Source organism: Oncorhynchus kisutch, linkage group LG2 (assembly GCF_002021735.2).
Source record: "Oncorhynchus kisutch isolate 150728-3 linkage group LG2, Okis_V2, whole genome shotgun sequence".
In the NCBI taxonomy this organism is placed as follows: domain Eukaryota; kingdom Metazoa; phylum Chordata; class Actinopteri; order Salmoniformes; family Salmonidae; genus Oncorhynchus; species Oncorhynchus kisutch.
In genome coordinates, this window is record NC_034175.2 from 45,742,092 (window position 1) to 45,761,634 (window position 19,543).

The 19,543-nt window shown below is 43.7% G+C and overlaps 1 protein-coding gene across 1 annotated transcript in view; it reads right to left on the minus strand.

The window, feature by feature from the left end:
• Window positions 1-776: 776 nt before the first annotated feature.
• LOC109867252 (aryl hydrocarbon receptor) overlaps window positions 777-19,543 on the minus strand; it is a 50,013-nt gene continuing 31,246 nt past the window's right edge. The window contains exons 3-11 of the mRNA XM_020456311.2: window positions 17,917-18,017; window positions 13,815-13,904; window positions 10,565-10,685; window positions 10,232-10,371; window positions 6,051-6,253; window positions 5,686-5,795; window positions 5,451-5,592; window positions 3,440-5,351; window positions 777-3,218 (exon numbers count right to left, since the gene is read on the minus strand). Coding sequence (XP_020311900.1) covers window positions 3,108-3,218; window positions 3,440-5,351; window positions 5,451-5,592; window positions 5,686-5,795; window positions 6,051-6,253; window positions 10,232-10,371; window positions 10,565-10,685; window positions 13,815-13,904; window positions 17,917-18,017 — 2,930 coding nt within the window. The 3' untranslated portion in view covers window positions 777-3,107. The remainder of the gene's footprint in view (window positions 3,219-3,439; window positions 5,352-5,450; window positions 5,593-5,685; window positions 5,796-6,050; window positions 6,254-10,231; window positions 10,372-10,564; window positions 10,686-13,814; window positions 13,905-17,916; window positions 18,018-19,543) is intronic.

Consider the following 19,543-nt stretch of genomic DNA (forward strand, 5'->3'; position numbering starts at 1 on the left):
ACACCTTCAGTTACAGTTGATTTAACATCTGTGTATTTAAAGCGTTGGTGGTCTGTCTGTTTGTCAGAGCATTTAAGGAATCTGTTGGGCGCCACAGTTTGTGTCCTTACTTTCCTCTAGCTGAGTCTAGATTTGTTTTAGCTCTAAGCACAGGTCATCACTAGTTATTACAGCCACAATGTCCTAAACCCTGCCTATTTCTAAAATCTATTTTCTTAAAATTGTATTTTAAACTTAACCTTATGATTAAGGTTAATTTAACCTGTATTTTAAACTTAACCTTAACCCTAACCGTAGCCACACTGCTAACCTTATGCCTCAAACCTAAAATTAAGACTCAATTTGATACGATATAGGCCATTTTTGTGGCTGTACTATAGCGGCAGAAAGCCTAGTGGGCCAGTAACTGGAAGGTCATTGGTTCAAAACCCAGAGACAGCTCGGTGGAAAAATCTGCCGTTCTGCCCTTGAGTAAGTAAGGCAGTTAACCCCCAACAACTGCTCCCCGGGCATTGATGACGTCGATAAAGGCAGCCCCCCCGCACCTCTCTGATTCAGAGGGGCCAGATAACATTTTGGTTGAATACATTCAATTGAGCGACTGACTAGGTATCCCCATTCCCTAGAGGAAATCCTAAACATGAGTCATGTGTCTTCTCATTGCACTGTTTACATAGGCCAGTGAGATGATTGTTATTCAGTCAACAGTGAAGAGATGCACCCTCCAGTGGCTAACAGGAGTATTTCACTTTAACAATGACCAAGTAACACAGCAGTAAGTTATTAGGAATATTTTTAATATGAAATTGAATTGTACAATTAAGAAACAAATGGTAACAAGTAAGTTGGTAATTATCAATACATTGCATACACTATACTTGGCTAAATACAAGTGAACTACACTAAATTATATATTTCTGTGGAAATAAAGGCTTACAAAGAGAATACCTGTCTAACAGATGTTGTAAGGCCACTAGACATAATAACAAAACATACAAATAAACAAACATACAACCAACAAATGCAAAAATGTAAATATTCATAATATATTGATGCTGAACTCTGCAACTGCCTGATGTTGAAGACTGTTGAAGAGTGCGCTTAAAGAATAGCTACATGGCTCAGGGCTAATATACAGTATACTGTATAGCATACCCTTCCCTTTCTTTTATATACGCTTTGATACGAGAAACTTGATCAACATTTCAAGGCAGGCACTTTGAAAGCTTGTATATCAGCTGGTTAAAGCAACAGGAACAATTACTAAATACAATTTTAAAAGCCAAAACTAAATGTGAATATACCCAATACATAGAATAGCTCCCTTTACTATATGTACTTTCCTCTGCCTTACTGAGCTGAGCGAGCTGAAATGGTGAGAGCAGTTTGGCAGGAGAGGCCCTCTAGTTGGCCGGGTTTAGTTTCCTCCATATTCCTCTCATCTATCTTGCCCTGTCATATGAGCAGAATGAGGAAGTAGGTCAAAGGAAATGAAAGGTGGGTGGCCATATTGATTTAGTCTCAGAGCCCTCTGAGGGAGACAAGAGATGAGTAATGACGGGAGCCTTCAGTGTCAGGGGACATTTAAATTGGGAGGATCTGCCGACTTACTGTCAATCATTGACTGACATGGAGTTCCATTTGTTGAATATGCGGAGTCATCATGGCAGCCTCGTGGGAAGTTCAACTTCTATTCCCATGTCTGTAGTAACTATGGTTACTATACTAGTCCTTATAGGACTTCTGCGTCTCTTATAAATGCAGCATTAGGGCCCGCATTCCTCCACAGTTAGTATTATGACAATAAGAAGTTAGCGTATGGCTTAGTGAAGTTTAGATAATACCAAAATAAAACAAAAGCAAAGAAAAACAAACAAAGGGTTTACTACCATTGATATAACATTATCGACATACTGCATCAGAGTATTGTCAAACTGTAATGACATTTGGATACCAATAGCATTACAAGGGGTATCATCTGAAAGCACATGCCTTGCATGGTTAGTCATACTGCCTACTCTGCAACCAATGCAGACCTTTCAAAGAAATACATAATCTTTTCCTCAGAATGTCTATTAGTACATTTACATTTGAGTAATTTAGCAGATGCTCTTGTCCAGAGCGACTTACAGTATTGAGTCCATACATTTTCATACTGGTCCCCCTTGGGAATCAAACCCACAACCCTGGCGTTGCAAGTGCCATGCTCTAACAACTGAGTTCCACGGGACATTTGTACACTGCTTCATTCACTCTCCAGAAGAAGAGAACACAAACACACACGGACGCCTTTGCACACACACACTGTAAACATAGTCATATTCATCACAGTCATAAACACAAGTGCACTCACATCGTTTTACATAATGTCTTTATATAAGAATATAGATAAAATTTCTGTATTTTACACTCCATACAAAAATGTTTGTTATGACTTTATTTTTGTGTACAACATTAGTATTTTGTTTTGTTTTCCCATGAGTGAAAACTTGAATGGTGTCCTATCACCATCCGACTATAATGTAAGTGCACAAGAAACAAACGTTTGAAAAAAAATGAATACGGCTTTGCTTCATGAGAATATCACTTTGGGAATTGGTCATGACCTTAAAAAGCCATGTAACGCCAGCCATTATAACGGCAGCCAAATGCACTAGTGAGGAATCATACTTCATTCATATCATTGAAGGCAATTAAACAAACAAGTTGTGACAGAAATGGTTGTTACACAGTAATAAAAACAAAGGCACGGCGTCAGCAAACAAAACAGAAGACAATGCAAAAACACAAAGAAAACCAGTTCAATTTGAAGTTGCCGCTTTTTGTTCCATTGCTGACAGAAGTGACAAGGGGTAATTAAAGGAGACCTTGTATTTACTGCAAACACTGATATGGGGAGATGGGATGGTGTGTTTGACCACACATGATGAGGGGATGGCTTGTCTTCACAACACCCTCACTGAGACATCTCTTAAGGCAGAGGGTTGTCTATGAAAGCGTACAGATGGAAGGGATGAATAGATTCATGGAAGGATGAATAGATTCACGGATGGCTTCCTCCTCTCTCTGTCCACCATTTGTACCTCGTAAGGCAATGTGACGCATGTTTAGAAGTTGCAATAGTTGATTTGGTTGTGCTCTGTAAAGCACATGGATCCATTTACAAGGGGTGGTAAAGAGAATATTCCATTGCTGTCTATGACAGGGAGGCTTGGAATCTGTTGGGGAAAAAGTATGACAAAAGATAGAATCAGATGCCTGGCTTGTTTCATAAAGTTTCATATCATAAAGTAAAAATGATTCCTATCAAGAAATTACTTCATAACTATTTAGTGCCCTGAGTTTTCCTATCTGCGTGAAACCAGTTCATTTGGTAAGGAAAAAAATCACTGCTCCATCCATAACAGTAGCAGCAGAGGACGAGAGGGTGCTTAGTTACCTGTGTCTGTCCGACTCCGCTGCATCCAGCCAGGTACTGCTGCATGGCCAGTAGGCCCTCAGGGGTGGTTATGTTGGCCACCAGCGGGCGAGACGGGGGGCTGGTGCTGGCGCTGTCCTGGATGACAGCTGACGTGCCAACCACCGGCTCACTGGGGCCCCACTGGAAGTAGCAAGAGCCCTGTGGAGGACTCTGGTCCTGGGGGTCCACCATCCTACTCTGGCATACAGACAACGTGGGGGCCAGCCTGGTGCCATCCACGTGGCTATTTCCATTAGGTAGGGGGGGTGAGATGTTCTCAAACATGCAGCTACTGGTTGGAGCAGGCTGGCCATTGGCCAATACCCCATGCTGAGTTTGGTGGTACAGTCTGTTGGGGTTCTGTGGCCAAAGGCCTGTGAGAGGGACTCTTTGCGTCTCTGTGTCTTGACTGTGACAGTCAGGGATGAATGTGTGTCCATTTGCCATTATTCCATTCTGTATTGTGCTGGCTGGGGGTGGCAGCTGCTGCTGGTTCTGGGGCCACTGCTGAACTCTCTGGATTTTGAGTGACTGAAATGGTGCACTGTTTCCCTGAAGGCAAGCAGTCGGAAGGGGATTAGATAGATTGAGATTGCTAGATTCAATCTGGGGTGAAACAAAGGCATTACTGGGAATCATGGATGCCCAGCCATCCACCAGACTAGGTGCTACATGGTTGGACTGTGGAACAGAGATCTGTTGTGGTCCGTTTGGTGCCATTGTAGCTGGCAAGCCATTATGAGTGAAAAACTGTGGAGGTGGCTGGTTAGAGTGGACCTGGCCAGTGATACCCTGAGGGCTTCCCATGTGGTTGTTTGGTGCCTGAGCACAGGATCCAGCCATGTTGGTGCAAAATGTAACAGCCCCGTTCTGGCCTGAGCTGTGTGGGATACTGAGCTCAGGGAGCTCCAGAGAGGGGGCGAAGATGTCATTGAGCTGTAGCTGCTGCAGGGTGGGGATGTTCAGGTCCATCTGAGGGATCTGGGGGCCAAAGTGGGAGAGCCTCTGGGTGCTGTTGAACACCTGGTGTGGGCCTTCCTGGTTCTGTCCTGCCAAACCATCTGGTCCATTGCCTGTTACCTGACCATTTAGACTGTTCACTGGGGAGCCATTATGGATAAAGCTGCGGCTGTCAAGCAACCCGGGCTTGCACTGTCCTACACCTGTAGGGCTGACCATTCCTGTGAATGGTCCATCCTGGTTGTTGTTGTTAAACACCTCTGTGAACAGGTTTAGGTTAGGGTTGTTGTTGACCATAATGGAGCAGTTGGGCTGGTTACCGCTCCCCTCGCTGCTCTCCTTGAACAAGGCTTCCTCCACGTAAGAGAAGATGTCATTGGTCATGATGTCATCCAGCTCCGGGGAGGTATCCCCGCCCCCAGTCCCGTTGGATTCCTGGCTCAGCCTGAGGAGGGCACTCTCCCACTCCATCAGCTCGGCCGTGTCCACGTCCAGCCCCTGCAGCGCCTCACACAGGTCCCCATCTCGTGCCATCTTCTCCAGGGCGTCTATCATGGCCACCACCGCCCCCTTCTGCTTCACTTCACTGGGGCCGTCACCATCATCATCCCCGTCCGGCCCCTGGGGCTCCATGCTACTCTGCCAGGAGTTACAGGCCACATTGGTGAGCGCTCGGCTGTCCATGAATGCCTGGTCTATGGGTAGCTGAGGCTCCTGGGGCTGAGTGTAGACGGACTCATCTTGCTTCAGTAAGGAGCCCAGCAGAGACTGGGGGTCCAGAGACTCCACCTTGCGGATTTTGGGGGAGTTGGTTTGGAACTCAGTGGCATCCAGAGTGGGGCCGGTCTCGTACAGCAGGGCCTCCCCGGTGGTGAAGCTGAAGGGCAGCTGCATCTTCCTCTGGTGTAAATGCTCCTCTCCCTCGGAATTACTGTATCATATGTATGAATGACTGAATGAATGAATATGCAATCATATATTTTGAGAAACAATAAAAAATTATGATACAGACATATTGCAGATAACTCACAGCAAAGCTCTCTGGCGTGCGATGATGAAGTCAGGTCTTCCTCCTTTGTAGACGAGCCTGGCATTGGCCTGGACCCAGACCCAGCACCCAGTCTTCTGAAGCAGTCTGAACGTAGTCAGACCACTCTCTCCTGTCTTAATCACTGAGAGAAGAAGATTCATAGCATTAGATAAATCTGCAAAAAAATATTGATCAAACAAATAAAGAGTTATTATAAAGGATGAAGAAAACCTACTTCTGACATGGTTGTCTGCGCAGTACATCATATCAGCTGCATGGATGAACTGATAACCAGAGCCTCTCATACACAACTCCATCTCTGAGTAGCCCAGGACAACCTTCCCCCTGTAGAGAGATGACAAGACAGGTCACACCATATGAGCATTAGTGGAAAGTACAGCACATAACACATGTTCACCTGTGAAGTCATCCCTCAAACATGTTGAATATATAAGTGAAATTGTGACAATAATTTTTTAAAAGTCATACATTTGATCAAGGCACAGGTTAAATACTATCATACATCTTTCCTAAATGTAGGCCAAAGCTTCCAACTTTTTGGGGACCCAGTGAGAACTAGTTTCAGGCCTTTAGAGTCACCTGGCATCAACACCCATGGGGGTGAAGTCGAGCTTGTGTTTGGTCTGGAAGAAGATTGTCTTAGTTCTGATCTCCAAAATGGACGGGTTTTGGACAGGGGTGGCGATGGTGAACAGGCCCAGGTTGGGCTGGCTGCGTGTCCCGTCATCCCCCAGCATGCTCTGGGCATGGAGGAACTTGAGACGCCCCTGGAAGTTCAGAGCCTGAATATGAGGAGAACAAAGGATGTTAGACTCAGAAACTTGCCTGGTGACTGTATAAAAAGTTTAGCCAAACTTTGCCAAGATCCATCACTCACTGTACACTGTCATATTGATCAACGGTGCTGGTATGTGTTATTATTAGGGTAGCAAAGGGAGGGTATATTACTGGAAACTTTCAAAGCTTACCAGTAAACTACCAGAATTCTGGTAACTTTCAAGGATTTTATGTAATCCATCACAAGACATCTAGTGGCCCTTTTGGGTACTTCAGATTATCACTAGTTTCTGTAATTATGACTGGCCCTCTCTATCTGGCCGAATCACATGTCAAATATATAAAATAATTCAATAAGATTATTTACACACAAAAAATAGAATAACAAAGCTGTTAAACATTATCCTAAATATAAACCATCAACTTTTAGTGAATAACATTGGTGTTTTTAATATGAGGCTTTCAGCATGATATATCCTTCATCTTTTTTTTTTACAGACTTATTTATTTATTTTACTACAGTACCAGTTTGGGCACACATACTCATTCCAGGGTTTTTCTTTATGTTTACTATTATTCTACATTGTGGAATGTTAAATGTGAGACCCTTTGCCTTAACGACAGCTTTGCACACTCTTGGCATTCTATCAACCAGCTTCATGAGGTAGTCACGTGGAATGCATTTCAATCAACAGGTGTGCCTTGTTAAAAGTCAATTTGTGGAATTTCTTTCCTTCTTAATGTGTTTGAATCAATCAATGTTGTGACAAGGTAGGGATGGTATACAGAAGATAGCCCTATTTGGTAAAAGACCAAGTCCATTTTATGGCAAGAACAGCTCAAATAAGCAAACAGAAACGACAGTCCATCATTACTTTAAGACATGAAGGTCAGTCAATCCGGAACATTTTAAAAACTTTGAAAGTTTATTCAAGTGCAGTCGCAAAAACCATCAAGCGCTATGATGAAACTGGCTCTCATGATGCCCGCCACAGGAAGACCTATATTTACCTCTGCTGCTCAACTGTTCATAGGGGACTGTGTGACTCAGGCCTTTATGGTCGAATTGCTGCAAAGAAACCACTACTAAAGGACACCAATAACAAGAAGAGGCTTGCTTGGGCCAAGAAACACGAGCAATGGACATTAGACCAGTGAGATTTTTGGTTCAAACCACCATGTCTTTGTGAGAAGCAGAGTGGGTGAACGGATGATCTCTGCATGTGTGGTTCCCACTGTGAAGCACGGAGGAGGTGATGTGATGGTGTGGGGGTGCTTTGCTGGAAATACTGTCTGTGATATATTTAAAATTCAAGGCACACTGAACCAGCATTCTGCAGCGATACGCCATGCCATCTGGTTTGTTCTTAGTGGAATGATCAATTGTTTTCAACAGGACATGACCCAACACACCTCCAGGCTGTGTAAGGGCTATTTGACCAAGAAGGAGTGTGATGGAGTGCTGCATCAGATGACCTGGCCTCCACAATCACCCAACATCAACCCAATTGAGATGGTTTGGGATGAGTTGGACCGCAGAGTGAAGGAAAAGTAGCCAACAAGTGCTCAGCATATGTGGGAACTCTGACAAGATGGTTGGAAAAGCATTCCAGGTGAAGCTGGTTGAGAGAATGCCAAGAGTGTGCAAAGCTGTCAAGGCAAAGGGTGGCAACGTTGAAGAATCTTGTTTGTTTACTACATGATTCCATATGTGTTATTTCATAGTTTTGATGTCTTCACTATTATTCTACAATGTACTGTATGTCAATATGTATTTGTTTTCAATATTTGGTGAAAAAGTCAATCATTGTACGATTTTATAATTGAAAATAATGCCATTGTCGATTAATATACAGTGGGGCAAAAAAGTATTTAGTTAGCCACCAATTGTGCAAGTTCTCCCACTTAAAAAGATGAGATGCCTGTAATTTTCATCATACGTACACTTCAACTATGACAGACAAAATGAGATTTTTTTTCTCCAGAAAATCACATTAAAGGATTTTTTATGAATTTATTTGCCAATTATTGTGGAAAATAAGTATTTGGTCAATAACAAAAGTTTATCTCAATACGTTGTTATATACCCTTTGTTGGCAATGACAGAGGTCAAACGTTTTCTGTAAGTCTTCACAAGGTTTTCACACACTGTTGCTGGTATTTTGGCCCATTCCTCCATGCAGATCTCTTCTAGAGCAGTGATGTTTTGGGTCTGTTGCTGGGCAACATGGACTTTCTACTCCCTCCAAAGATTTTCTATGGCGTTGAGATCTGGAGACTGGCTAGGCCACTCCAGGACCTTGAAATGCTTCTTACAAAGCCACTCCTTCGTTGCCCGGGCGGTGTGTTTGGGATCATTGTTATGCTGAAAGACCCAGCCACGTTTCATCTTCAATGCCCTTGCTGATGGAAGGAGGTTTTCACTCAAAATCTCACGATACATGGCCCCATTCATTCTTTCCTTTACACGGATCAGTCGTCCTGGTCCCTTTGCAGAAAAACAGCCTCAAAGCATGATGTTTCCACCCCCATGCTTCACAGTAGATATGGTGTTCTTTGGATGCAACTCAGCATTCTTTGTCCTCTAAACACGACGAGTTGAGTTTTTACCAAAAAGTTATATTTTGGTTTCATCTGACCATATGACATTCTCCCAATCTTCTTCTGGATCATCCAAATGCTCTCTGGCAAACGTCAAACGGGCCTGGACATGTACTGGCTTAAGCAGAGGGACACGTCTGGCACTGCAGGATTTGAGTCCCTGGCGGCATAGTGTGTTACTGATGGTAGGCTTTGTTACTTTGGTCCCAGCTCTCTGCAGGTCATTCACTAGGTCCCCCCGTGTGGTTCTGGGATTTTTGCTCACCTTTCTTGTGATCATTTTGTCCCCACAGGGTGAGATCTTGCGTGGAGCCCCAGATCAAGGGAGATTATCAGTGGTCTTGTATGTCTTCCATTTCCTAATAATTGCTCCCACAGTTGATTTCTTCAAATCAAGCTGCTTACCTATTACAGATTCAGTCTTCCCAGCCTGGTGCAGGTCTACAATTTTGTTTCTGGTGTCCTTTGACAGCACTTTGGTCTTGGCCATAGTGGAGTTTGGAGTGTGACTGTTTGAGGTTGTGGACAGGTGTCTTTTATACTGATAACAAGTTCAAACAGGTGCAATTAATACAGGTAACGAGTGGAGGACAGAGGAGCCTCTTAAAGAAGAAGTTATAGGTCTGTGAGAGCCAGAAATCTTGCTTGTTTGTAGGTGACCAAATACTTATTTTCCACCATAATTTGCTAATAGATTTATTAAAAATCCTACAATGTAATTTTCTGGATATTTTTTTTCTAATTTTGTCTGTCATAGTTGAAGTGTACCTATAATGAAAATTACAGGCCTCTCTCATCTTTTTAAGTGGGAGAACTTGCACAATTGGTGGCTGACTAAATACTTTTTTGCCCCACTGTATACTTTTCATTAATTAGACTATATTCTCTTAAACCATATGGTCTTTCTACTAGAAACCCATGGACAATATGGACACAGATATTTAAAAAATTATACTATATATGAAGATTTTTATTTTTTGACCTTTATTTAACTAGGCAAGACAGTTAACAACAAATTCTTATTTACAATGACAACCTAGGAACAGTGGGTCTTGTTCAGGGGCAGAATGACAGATTTTTACCCTGTCAGCTCAGGGATTCGATCTTGCAACATTTCGGTTACTAGTCCAACGCTCTAACCACGAGGTTACCTGCCGCCCCAAAGTTATTTTAAGTTATTCAAGTATAAATTACCAAAGTTACAATAGATTGCCATAGAGGTTCTGTTTTTTACCAAAATGACTGAAGTTTCTACTAACTTTGGTAAATGATCGGTAGCTTTGCAACCCTAGTTCTTTGGACACAATAAAGTGTATGAAGTACTTTCTGGTGACAGTACAAAGTGGATGTTTTCTCTACAGCCCTATAGATGAGAGACTCACCAGGAAGCCAGAGGAGTTGTCCAGGAGGCAGCGGAAGCGACACACAAAGTTCCTCTCCAGGAAGGAGGAGTTCTCTGGGGGGAGCTGCTCAGGGTTATAGGTCACAATGTTCCTGGTGATGTCACTGCTGCTTGCCATGCCTGAACATAAAAAACAGGGTGAAAGATTGTATAATGAGAGCTTATCATCAAAAACATGGGGCAAAACTTAACTTGAAATATACACACCCAGCTTGAACAGGCTTCCATTGACATCAATCGATGACTTACACAAGAATTCACTGAAAAAAAACGACCCAAACTTGCCACAAACCATTCCCTCCAGATCACTCACCGTCTCCTCCCTGCTCTGGGTCAAAGGGCTTGGGGTTGAGGGCAAAGTGAAGCTGTCTTCTGAACATGGCTCTGTCGTCTGTGTGGATCAGCTCAAACACACTCTGGTGAACCACGTCTGACTACAGACAGACAAAGAGAGAGGGCAAACTCAACGATTGTACTCTATCAAAGTTAAAAGACAATTCCACTGCAAAAACTATATTTTGGTATTTGTTTCATTGGTCCATTGTTGATATAGTCCCAAATTGTTTTGCATGTCAGAAATCAAGTTTTCAATTTATATACCGATTGTATAAAACATTAGGAACACCTGCTGGTTCCTCGACATAGACTGACCAGGTGAATCCAGGTGAAAGCTATGATCCCTTGTTGATGTCACCTGTTATACCCACTTCAATCAGTGTAGATGAAGAGGAGACAGGTTAAAGAAGGATTTTTAAGCTTTAAAACAATTGAGAAATGGATTGTGTAAGTGTGCCATTCAGATGGGGAATGGGCAAGACGAAATACTCAAGTGCCTTAAAACAGGATATGGTAGTAGGTGCCAGGCGCACCAGTGTGAGTGTGTCAAGAACTGCCACGCTGCTGGGTTTTTCATGCTTAACAGTTTCCTGTGTGTATCAAGAATGGTCCACCACCCCAAGGACATCCAGGCAACTTGACACAACTGTAGGAAGCATTGGAGTCAACATGGGCCAGTATCCCTGTGGAACGCTTTGGACACCTTGTACAGAAGGTTTGAGGCTGTTCTGAGGGCTAAAGAGGGTGCAACTCAATATTAGGAAGGTGTTCCTAATGTTTTGTACACTCAGTGTAAAACTTTCAAAATACAGAAATACAGCCGGTATGATGCTTCATTACAGCTTTATTTATGTATTTTGAAGGTTATATATCTTGAAAACTTGATTGCTGACATGCAAAACATTTTGGGACTATGTCAACAATGGACTAATGAAACAAATACCAAAATATCGTTTTTTAATGGTTTTCCTTTGGGTGTAGTTTATGACTATGGCTGTAGTCTCGATTATTATGATAGACACATAATAATAATGGTGTCTACAGGCCATTTCAGGGTTACTTAATGACATGTGTACTTCACAAGTAGTCTGGCCTCCGCTGGAATGGACAACTAATAGGAGCCTTAAGAAGGACCTAAAATAGGAAATGCAACTGTGCTGCCCACCACTGAGAAACTATAACGGCAATGTAATGGAGCTCAGCTTATGTCTGTTATTAAGCAAACAAACCCTGAAGCCACAAGACTAAAGTGGGTCCTGGACACTGTTTGTTTCTGGTTTCCTCGGATTCACTTAGAATTCAGAATTCTGGCGCTCTCTTCAGAACAAGAGGAACAATGCGGTTTGTGGTCAAAGCCATAGTGTACTCTTCAAACCAACAAAGTAACATCACATTGTCAGATGGCACTGATATACAGGTAACTGTCAAAATAAAGGAAACACCAACATAAAGTGTTTTAATAGGGCGTTGGGCCACCACGAGCCGAGAGAACGGGTTTAATCGGCCTTGGCATAGATTCTTCAAGTGTCTGGAACTCTATTGGAGGTACGCAACACCATTCTTCCACAAGAAATTCCCTCATTTGTTTTATTTATGGTGGTAGAAAACGTGGTCTCAGGTGCCGCTCCAGAATCTCCCATAATTGTTCAAATGGGTTGAGATCTGGTGATCGAGACACACACACACACACACATCCTTTAAACTCCCGATGCTCCTTTGAAACCCCTTTTTCAAACTCACTGAGATCTCTTCTTCTTACCATGGTAGCCAAAATAATGGGCAACTGGGCATTTTTATACGTGACCCTAAACATGATGGTGTGTTTTAATTGCTTAATTAACTCACCTGTGTGGAAGCATCTGCTTTCAATATACTTTGTATCTCTCAATAGTCAAGTACTTCCTTGATTTTGGCAGTGACCTGTATTTTGAATGAATTTCTACTGAAAACCAATGCGAAAGGCTTCGTGCGAACTGTAACTCTAAATATAATCCAACTACTATAAAGACTTCTAATTTGTGGCAGAAGTAAGCTCTGTGTGTGTTTGTTGTGCTAAACTCCAACGGATTGTATTAAGACTGGCATCCCTCTCAGTGGGGCATCATAGTTACCTGTCAACACTGAATAGACTCAATACTATATATATATATATATATATATATATATATATATATATATATATATATATATATATATATTGGATGAGGAGGTCAATAACTGTCAAGCTAGTAGGATTATTCAAGCAAACTATTTTCATCGCACAACAGAATGCAGTCATAGCTGTCATAACTGCAGTTCATATGGAAGCATCATCTGTGATCTCTTTTGGTTTGAAAGACATCCTTGTCCTGTCTCTACTGTATGTACCTTATGCTCAGTTGCAAGTTACTATAACATAGGCCATAGAGTTCGCAACATACGTTTGAAAATGTATGCCTCAGTACTGAGTTGTAAGTCTGTAATCTTACTATATGTTTGCGGCAGCAATGACAAAAGGATCAAAGCATTACCCCAGCTATACGTCACTTTCTTGTGGGCTTCGCGGAACTGTATAGACGCAGTAGCAGTAATGACAGAAGGCATGGCTAACACAAAGCACATGTGCTACAATAGATCATATAGCTCAGTATGGGAGTAGAAGTTGACCAGCACCTCCACAACAATGGGATTTCTCTTCGTCTGCGGAAAAGAATGTCATGATCATGGTTATATAAGGAATTCTCAAACGATCATTTCCAGGAAAAAAAGGCAAAGCGCAACTGCAAATTTGCTACAAGACGCTTCCTTCAACACCTGCCTATTTGGATGAGTTAACAGGTCATTGAGTTGCACATTCGCTTTCCTTGATGATAAATGGAAATCTGGATTGTTACCAAGTTATGCAGTGGGCCGTAGCTCTCCAGCAAAGATGGTGCACTGCCTTGCTCACATTGATTAACAACAAATGTTGCCTTTGGTTCTCTGTCTCTTAGGAGATTCATTCTCAAAGGGATTCAACTAGCCTGAGCAGAAACTCAACAAAAGCCCACTTCATCCCCCTACTTCCTAGATTTAATCTGTTTCCTTCATTCAAATGTCTTGCCTTCGTATTTCAATATTAATCTGCACGACACCCGGTCGTTATTTTTTACAAAGGCAGAAAGTGGTGAGGTTATGCAGTGATGAGGAGCACGGTTTACATATGTGATGTTGCAGTTGTGTTATGCTACAGATGTTGGAGGTGTTACCTGATGGAAGCCCAGGTAGTCTTGGATAGTAGGAGAGGCATAGAACACATGTCCTTCAGCTGTGACCACCAGCACAAAGCCATTCAGAGCCTGGAAGAATAAAACACAGTGTTATAACAGTAACACACTCACTTATATACACACTCTCACACATACACAAAGATGGCGCATGCACGCACGCATACACAAACCAACAGGCACACAAGCACGCACGCACATACATGCTGATCGTCCTCTCACTTTCACTGTAGTCGAGCCTCATCCACAAACACATCAATTAGAGTGCTTCATTGAAGAGGACATTTTGTTTATCTGGCGGTATTATAATCTGGCAACCTGTTTACTTGCTATCTGCCTCTGATGCTCTGCCTTCACAGATCCCTCAGCATTGACTGATGATCATAACAGCCTCCGTCGTGAGAGAAGAAACCCAAACATGCCATTCATCTCCCGGTGTGAAAGTGTACCTGACATGTGAGCGTGAGTAAACAGTGTGCTATAGAACTAGAGAGTGTTCACTTTGTTGAGTGTAGTAAACCGTGTGCTATAGAGCTAGAGAGTGTTCACTGTGTTGAGTGTAGTAAACCGTGTGCTATAGAACTAGAGAGTGTTCACTGTGCTGAGTGTAGTAAACAGTGTGCTATAGAACGAGAGTGTTCACTGTGTTGAGTGTAGTAAACCGTGTGCTATAGAGCTAGAGAGTGTTCACTGTGTTGAGTGTAGTAAACCGTGTGCTATAGAACTAGAGAGTGTTCACTGTGTTGAGTGTAGTAAACTGTGTGCTATAGAACTAGAGAGTGTTCACTGTGCTGAGTGTAGTAAACAGTGTGCTATAGAACGAGAGTGTTCACTGTGTTGAGTGTAGTAAACCGTGTGCTATAGAACTAGAGAGTGTTCACTGTGTTGAGTGTAGTAAACCGTGTGCTATAGAACTAGAGAGTGTTCACTGTGTTGAGTGTAGTAAACCGTGTGCTATAGAACTAGAGAGTGTTCACTGTGTTGAGTGTAGTAAACCGTGTGCTATAGAACTAGAGAGTGTTCACTGTGTTGAGTGTAGTAAACCGTGTGCTATAGAGCTAGAGAGTGTTCACTGTGTTGAGTGCAGTAAACCGTGTGCTATAGAACTAGTGTTCACTGTGTTGAGTGTAGTAAACCGTGTGCTATAGAGCTAGAGAGTGTTCACTGTGTTGAGTGCAGTAAACCGTGTGCTATAGAACTAGAGAGTGTTCACTGTGTTGAGTGTAGTAAACCGTGTGCTATAGAACTAGTGTTCACTGTGTTGAGTGTAGTAAACCGGGTGCTATAGAACTAGTGTTCACTGTGTTGAGTGTAGTAAACCGTGTGCTATAGAACTAGTGTTCACTGTGTTGAGTGTAGTAAACCGTGTGCTATAGAACTAGTGGTCATGTGTTGAGTGTAGTAAACCTTGTGCTATAGAACTAGAGAGTGCTCACTGTGTTGAGTGTAGTAAACCGTGTGCTATAGAACTAGTGTTCACTGTGTTGAGTGTAGTAAACCGTGTGCTATAGAACTAGAGAGTGTTCACTGTGTTGAGTGTAGTAAACCTTGTGCTATAGAACTAGTGTTCACTGTGTTGAGTGTAGTAAACCATGTGCTATAGAACTAGAGAGTGTTCACTGTGCTGAGTGTAGTAAACCGTGTGCTATAGAACTAGAGAGTGTTCACTGTGTTGAGTGTAGTAAACCGTGTGCTATAGAACTAGAGAGTGTTCACTGTGTTGAGTGTAGTAAACTGTGTGCTATAGAACTAGAGAGTGTTCACTGTGTTGAGTGTAGTAAACTGTGTGCTATAGAACTAGAGAGTGTTCACTGTGTTGAGTGTAGTAAACCGTGACCAGGCCTTGGCATAAAGCACCAGGACAACATATTCACCTATCAGAACTTCGTGCTAAATGGGTGGTCTTGGATATAACTCAATCCACCTGGATTAACAAACAAATAAACAAATGTCTGGCTTCTTGACACAATACCGCGTCTGTCCTGTCTGTCTGTCTGTCTGTCTGTCTGTCTGTCTGTCTGTCTGGTCTGTCTGTCTGTCTGTCTGCTTCTGTCTGTTGCTGCTTCCTTTCTGTCTGTCTGGTGTCCCTGTCTGTCTGTCTGCTGTCTGTCTGTCTGTCTTCTGTCTGTCTGTCCTGTCTGTCTGTCTGTCTGTCTGTCTGTCTGTCTGTCTGCTGTCGTCTGTCTGTCTGTCTGTCTGTCTGTCTGTCTGTCGTCTGTCTGTCTGTCTGTCTGTCTGTCTGTCTGTCTGTCTGTCTGTTTCTGTCGGTCTGTTGTCTGTCTGTCCTGGCTGTCTGTTCTGTCTGTCTGTCTGTTCTTCTGTTTCTGTTGTCTGTCTGTCTGGTCTGTCTGTCTTCTGTCTGTCTGTCTGTTGTCTGTCTGTCTGTCTGTCCTGTCTGTCTGTCTGTTGTTGTCTGTCTGTCTGTCTGTCTGTCTGTCTGTCTGTCTGTCTGTCTGTCTGTCTGTCTGTCTGTCTGTCTGTCTGTCTGTCTGTCTGTCTGTCTGTCTGTCTGTCTGTCTGTCTGTCTGTCTGTCTGTCTGTCTGTCTGTCTGTCTGTCTGTCTGTCTGTCTGTCTGTCTGTCTGTCTGTCTGTCTGTCTGTCTGTCTGTCTGTCTGTCTGTCTGTCTGTCTGTCTGTCTGTCTGTCTGTCTGTCTGTCTGTCTGTCTGTCTGTCTGTCTGTCTGTCTGTCTGTCTGTCTGTCTGTCTGTCTGTCTGTCTGTCTGTCTGTCTGTCTGTCTGTCTGTCTGTCTGTCTGTCTGTCTGTCTGTCTGTCTGTCTGTCTGTCTGTCTGTCTGTCTGTCTGTCTGTCTGTCTGTCTGTCTGTCTGTCTGTCTGTCTGTCTGTCTGTCTGTCTGTCTGTCTGTCTGTCTGTCTGTCTGTCTGTCTGTCTGTCTGTCTGTCTGTCTGTCTGTCTGTCTGTCTGTCTGTCTGTCTGTCTGTCTGTCTGTCTGTCTGTCTGTCGTCTGTCTGTCTGTCTGTCTGTCTGTCTGTCTGTCTGTCTGTCTGTCTGTCTGTCTGTCCTGTCTGTCTGTCTGTCTGTCTGTCTGTCTGCTGTCTTCTGTCTGTCTGTCTGTCTGTCTGTCTGTCTGTCTGTCTGTCTGTCTGTCTGTCTGTCTGTCTGTCTGTCTGTCTGTCTGTCTGTCTGTCTGTCTGTCTGTCTGTCTGTCTGTCCTGTCTGTCTGTCTGTCTGTCTGTCCTGTCTGTCTGTCTGTCTGTCTGTCTGTCTGTCTGTCTGTCTGTCTTCTGTCTGTCTGTCTGTCTGTCTGTCTGTCTGTCTGTCTGTCTGTCTGTCTGTCTGTCTGTCTGTCTGTCTGTCTGTCCTGTCTGTCTGTCTGTCTGTCTGTCTGTCTGGCTGTTCTGTCTGTCTGTCTGTCTGTCTGTCTGTCTGTCCTGTCTGTCTGTCCTGTCCTGTCCTGTCTGGTCTGGTCTGTCTGTCTGTCTGTCCTGTCTGTCCTGTCTGTCTGTCTGTCTGTCTGTGTCTTCTGTCTGTCCCTGTCTGTCTGTCTGTCTGTCTGTCTGTCTGTCTGTCTGTCTGTCTGTCTGTCTGTCTGTCTGTCTGTCTGTCTGTCTGTCTGTCTGTCTGTCTGTCTGTCTGTCTGTCTGTCTGTCTGTCTGTCTGTCTGTCTGTCTGTCTGTCTGTCTGTCTGTCTGTCTGTCTGTCTGTCTGTCTGTCTGTCTGTCTGTCTGTCTGTCTGTCTGTCTGTCTGTCTGTCTGTCTGTCTGTCTGTCTGTCTGTCTGTCTGTCTGTCTGTCTGTCTGTCTGTCTGTCTGTCTGTCTGTCTGTCTGTCTGTCTGTCTGTCTGTCTGTCTGTCTGTCTGTCTGTCTGTCTGTCTGTCTGTCTGTCTGTCTGTCTGTCTGTCTGTCTGTCTGTCTGTCTGTCTGTCTGTCTGTCTGTCTGTCTGTCTGTCTGTCTGTCTGTCTGTCTGTCTGTCTGTCTGTCTGTCTGTCTGTCTGTCTGTCTGTCTGTCTGTCTGTCTGTCTGTCTGTCTGTCTGTCGTCTGTCTGTCTGTCTGTCTGTCTGTCTGTCTGTCTGTCTGCGTTGGTTCTGTGAAGTCAGTGGTCTGTACTGTACTGTATTGTACCTGGAGTAGTAGGTCCCCCTTGGAGAAGGTTGTGGCTTCCATCCCATTAATGTTCAGCCCATTCCCACTGGGAAACAGGACACTGCTTTTCTTCATGGTCGCTGCAGACAGAGAGGGGGAGGAGAGGGATAGGGGGAGAGGGGGGCGGTAGAGGGGGGGAAAAACAAGCTCACATCAGCACGCTATCCTGAAAGCAATACGCACGGGAGTCTGGGGATTCTGGGGAGTCTTGGGAGTATGGAGTTTTTGTGGTTTCTGGGGAGTCTGGGGTTTTCTGGGGAGTCTGGGGTTTCTGGGGTTTCTGGGGAGTCTGGGGTTCACTTTTTCTTTGTTTTTGTTCCCTCAGCCAAGTTCTCCAGTAGGGCTCATATGTTGGCGCTCAGTAAAACACACCAACTCCCTTTCTCACCACTCCTCCTTCACATCCCTGCCCATCTCTCTCTTCCACATTTTTCCACTCTGCCTGCCACTCATTCTCTCCTCCCTACCTCCCTCCCTCCCACTACTGTATCCTCAATTCCCCCTTTCCACTCTCTCTTTATCTCCCTCTGACTGCCCCAACTCCCTCTCTCCACTCCTCTCACCTGCTCTACTGGCTTCCTTCCCACTTTCACACCTTCTTCACTCATCTGCCAATCCCTCTCTTTAAGGTCACTCTCTCTTCTGGCTTTATCTGTCCTTTACGGACTGTCCTCCTCACCTCTCCTCTGTCATTACCCATTTATCCACCCCTGTCCTCTTCCTCTCTTTCTTTTTTGGACAGAAACACAGAGTTTGTCTCTAAGACACAATGCTTATGTGATTCTACCGGACACAATAATCAGTTTCTATAATTTCTTTTCTCTCCCTGCAGGGTATTTCTTCTTCTCATCCCTGTCCCTGTACCACAGCCAAACAGAGTGGGATTAGGTGACGCTGAGTGAAAACAACTGGCTTGTGTAAGATTCCGTCATGAGAGATGGTGCTGCTCTCGGTCAATGGGTTTGAAGCCCGGCCATCGCCCAAATGAAAATCCTGGTGCTGCGAGGAAATTCCATCAATCATGATCAGGACTGAACCTCAAATGTTTCTATTTTCCTCTGAACGACATATTGTTGGACGCCAGTTCGCACACATCTGTCGAAGTACCAGCAACATGGGCTATCCATGTTTAGTCTGTAAAAAAAAAAAAATCCAGACTTATTTTGTTGTTGAACAAGTCAACCTGCCATGTTTTCACTGGAGTGAAAAACAGATGGGCACCAGGTTTAAGGAGGATGTCTTTCCTTGCAATATGAATTATGCATATTTCATAATAGGGCTTTATGAACCGTGTAACATTGCTGCAAGACAAAAAAGCAAATGGTTTTATTGCAGCTTGCTTGTGGACATTATAGGCATACCATCCCATGTCAAAGACAAGGCCAACCTGATGGGTTCAATACTCCATATCATATCAGATCAAACCACAACTCCCTGAAATCAAAGAATTTGAAAGAAACCAATTCCACGAAAATCCTTTCTCATGATATATATGGGACTGTGCTACCAACCAACGGCTCATATTTCTGGGGCTTCACAGTTATGTGGACCTGCTTCAGGGAAACAACTGCTATGATACGCAATTAAAATGAACAAGGATATCCAG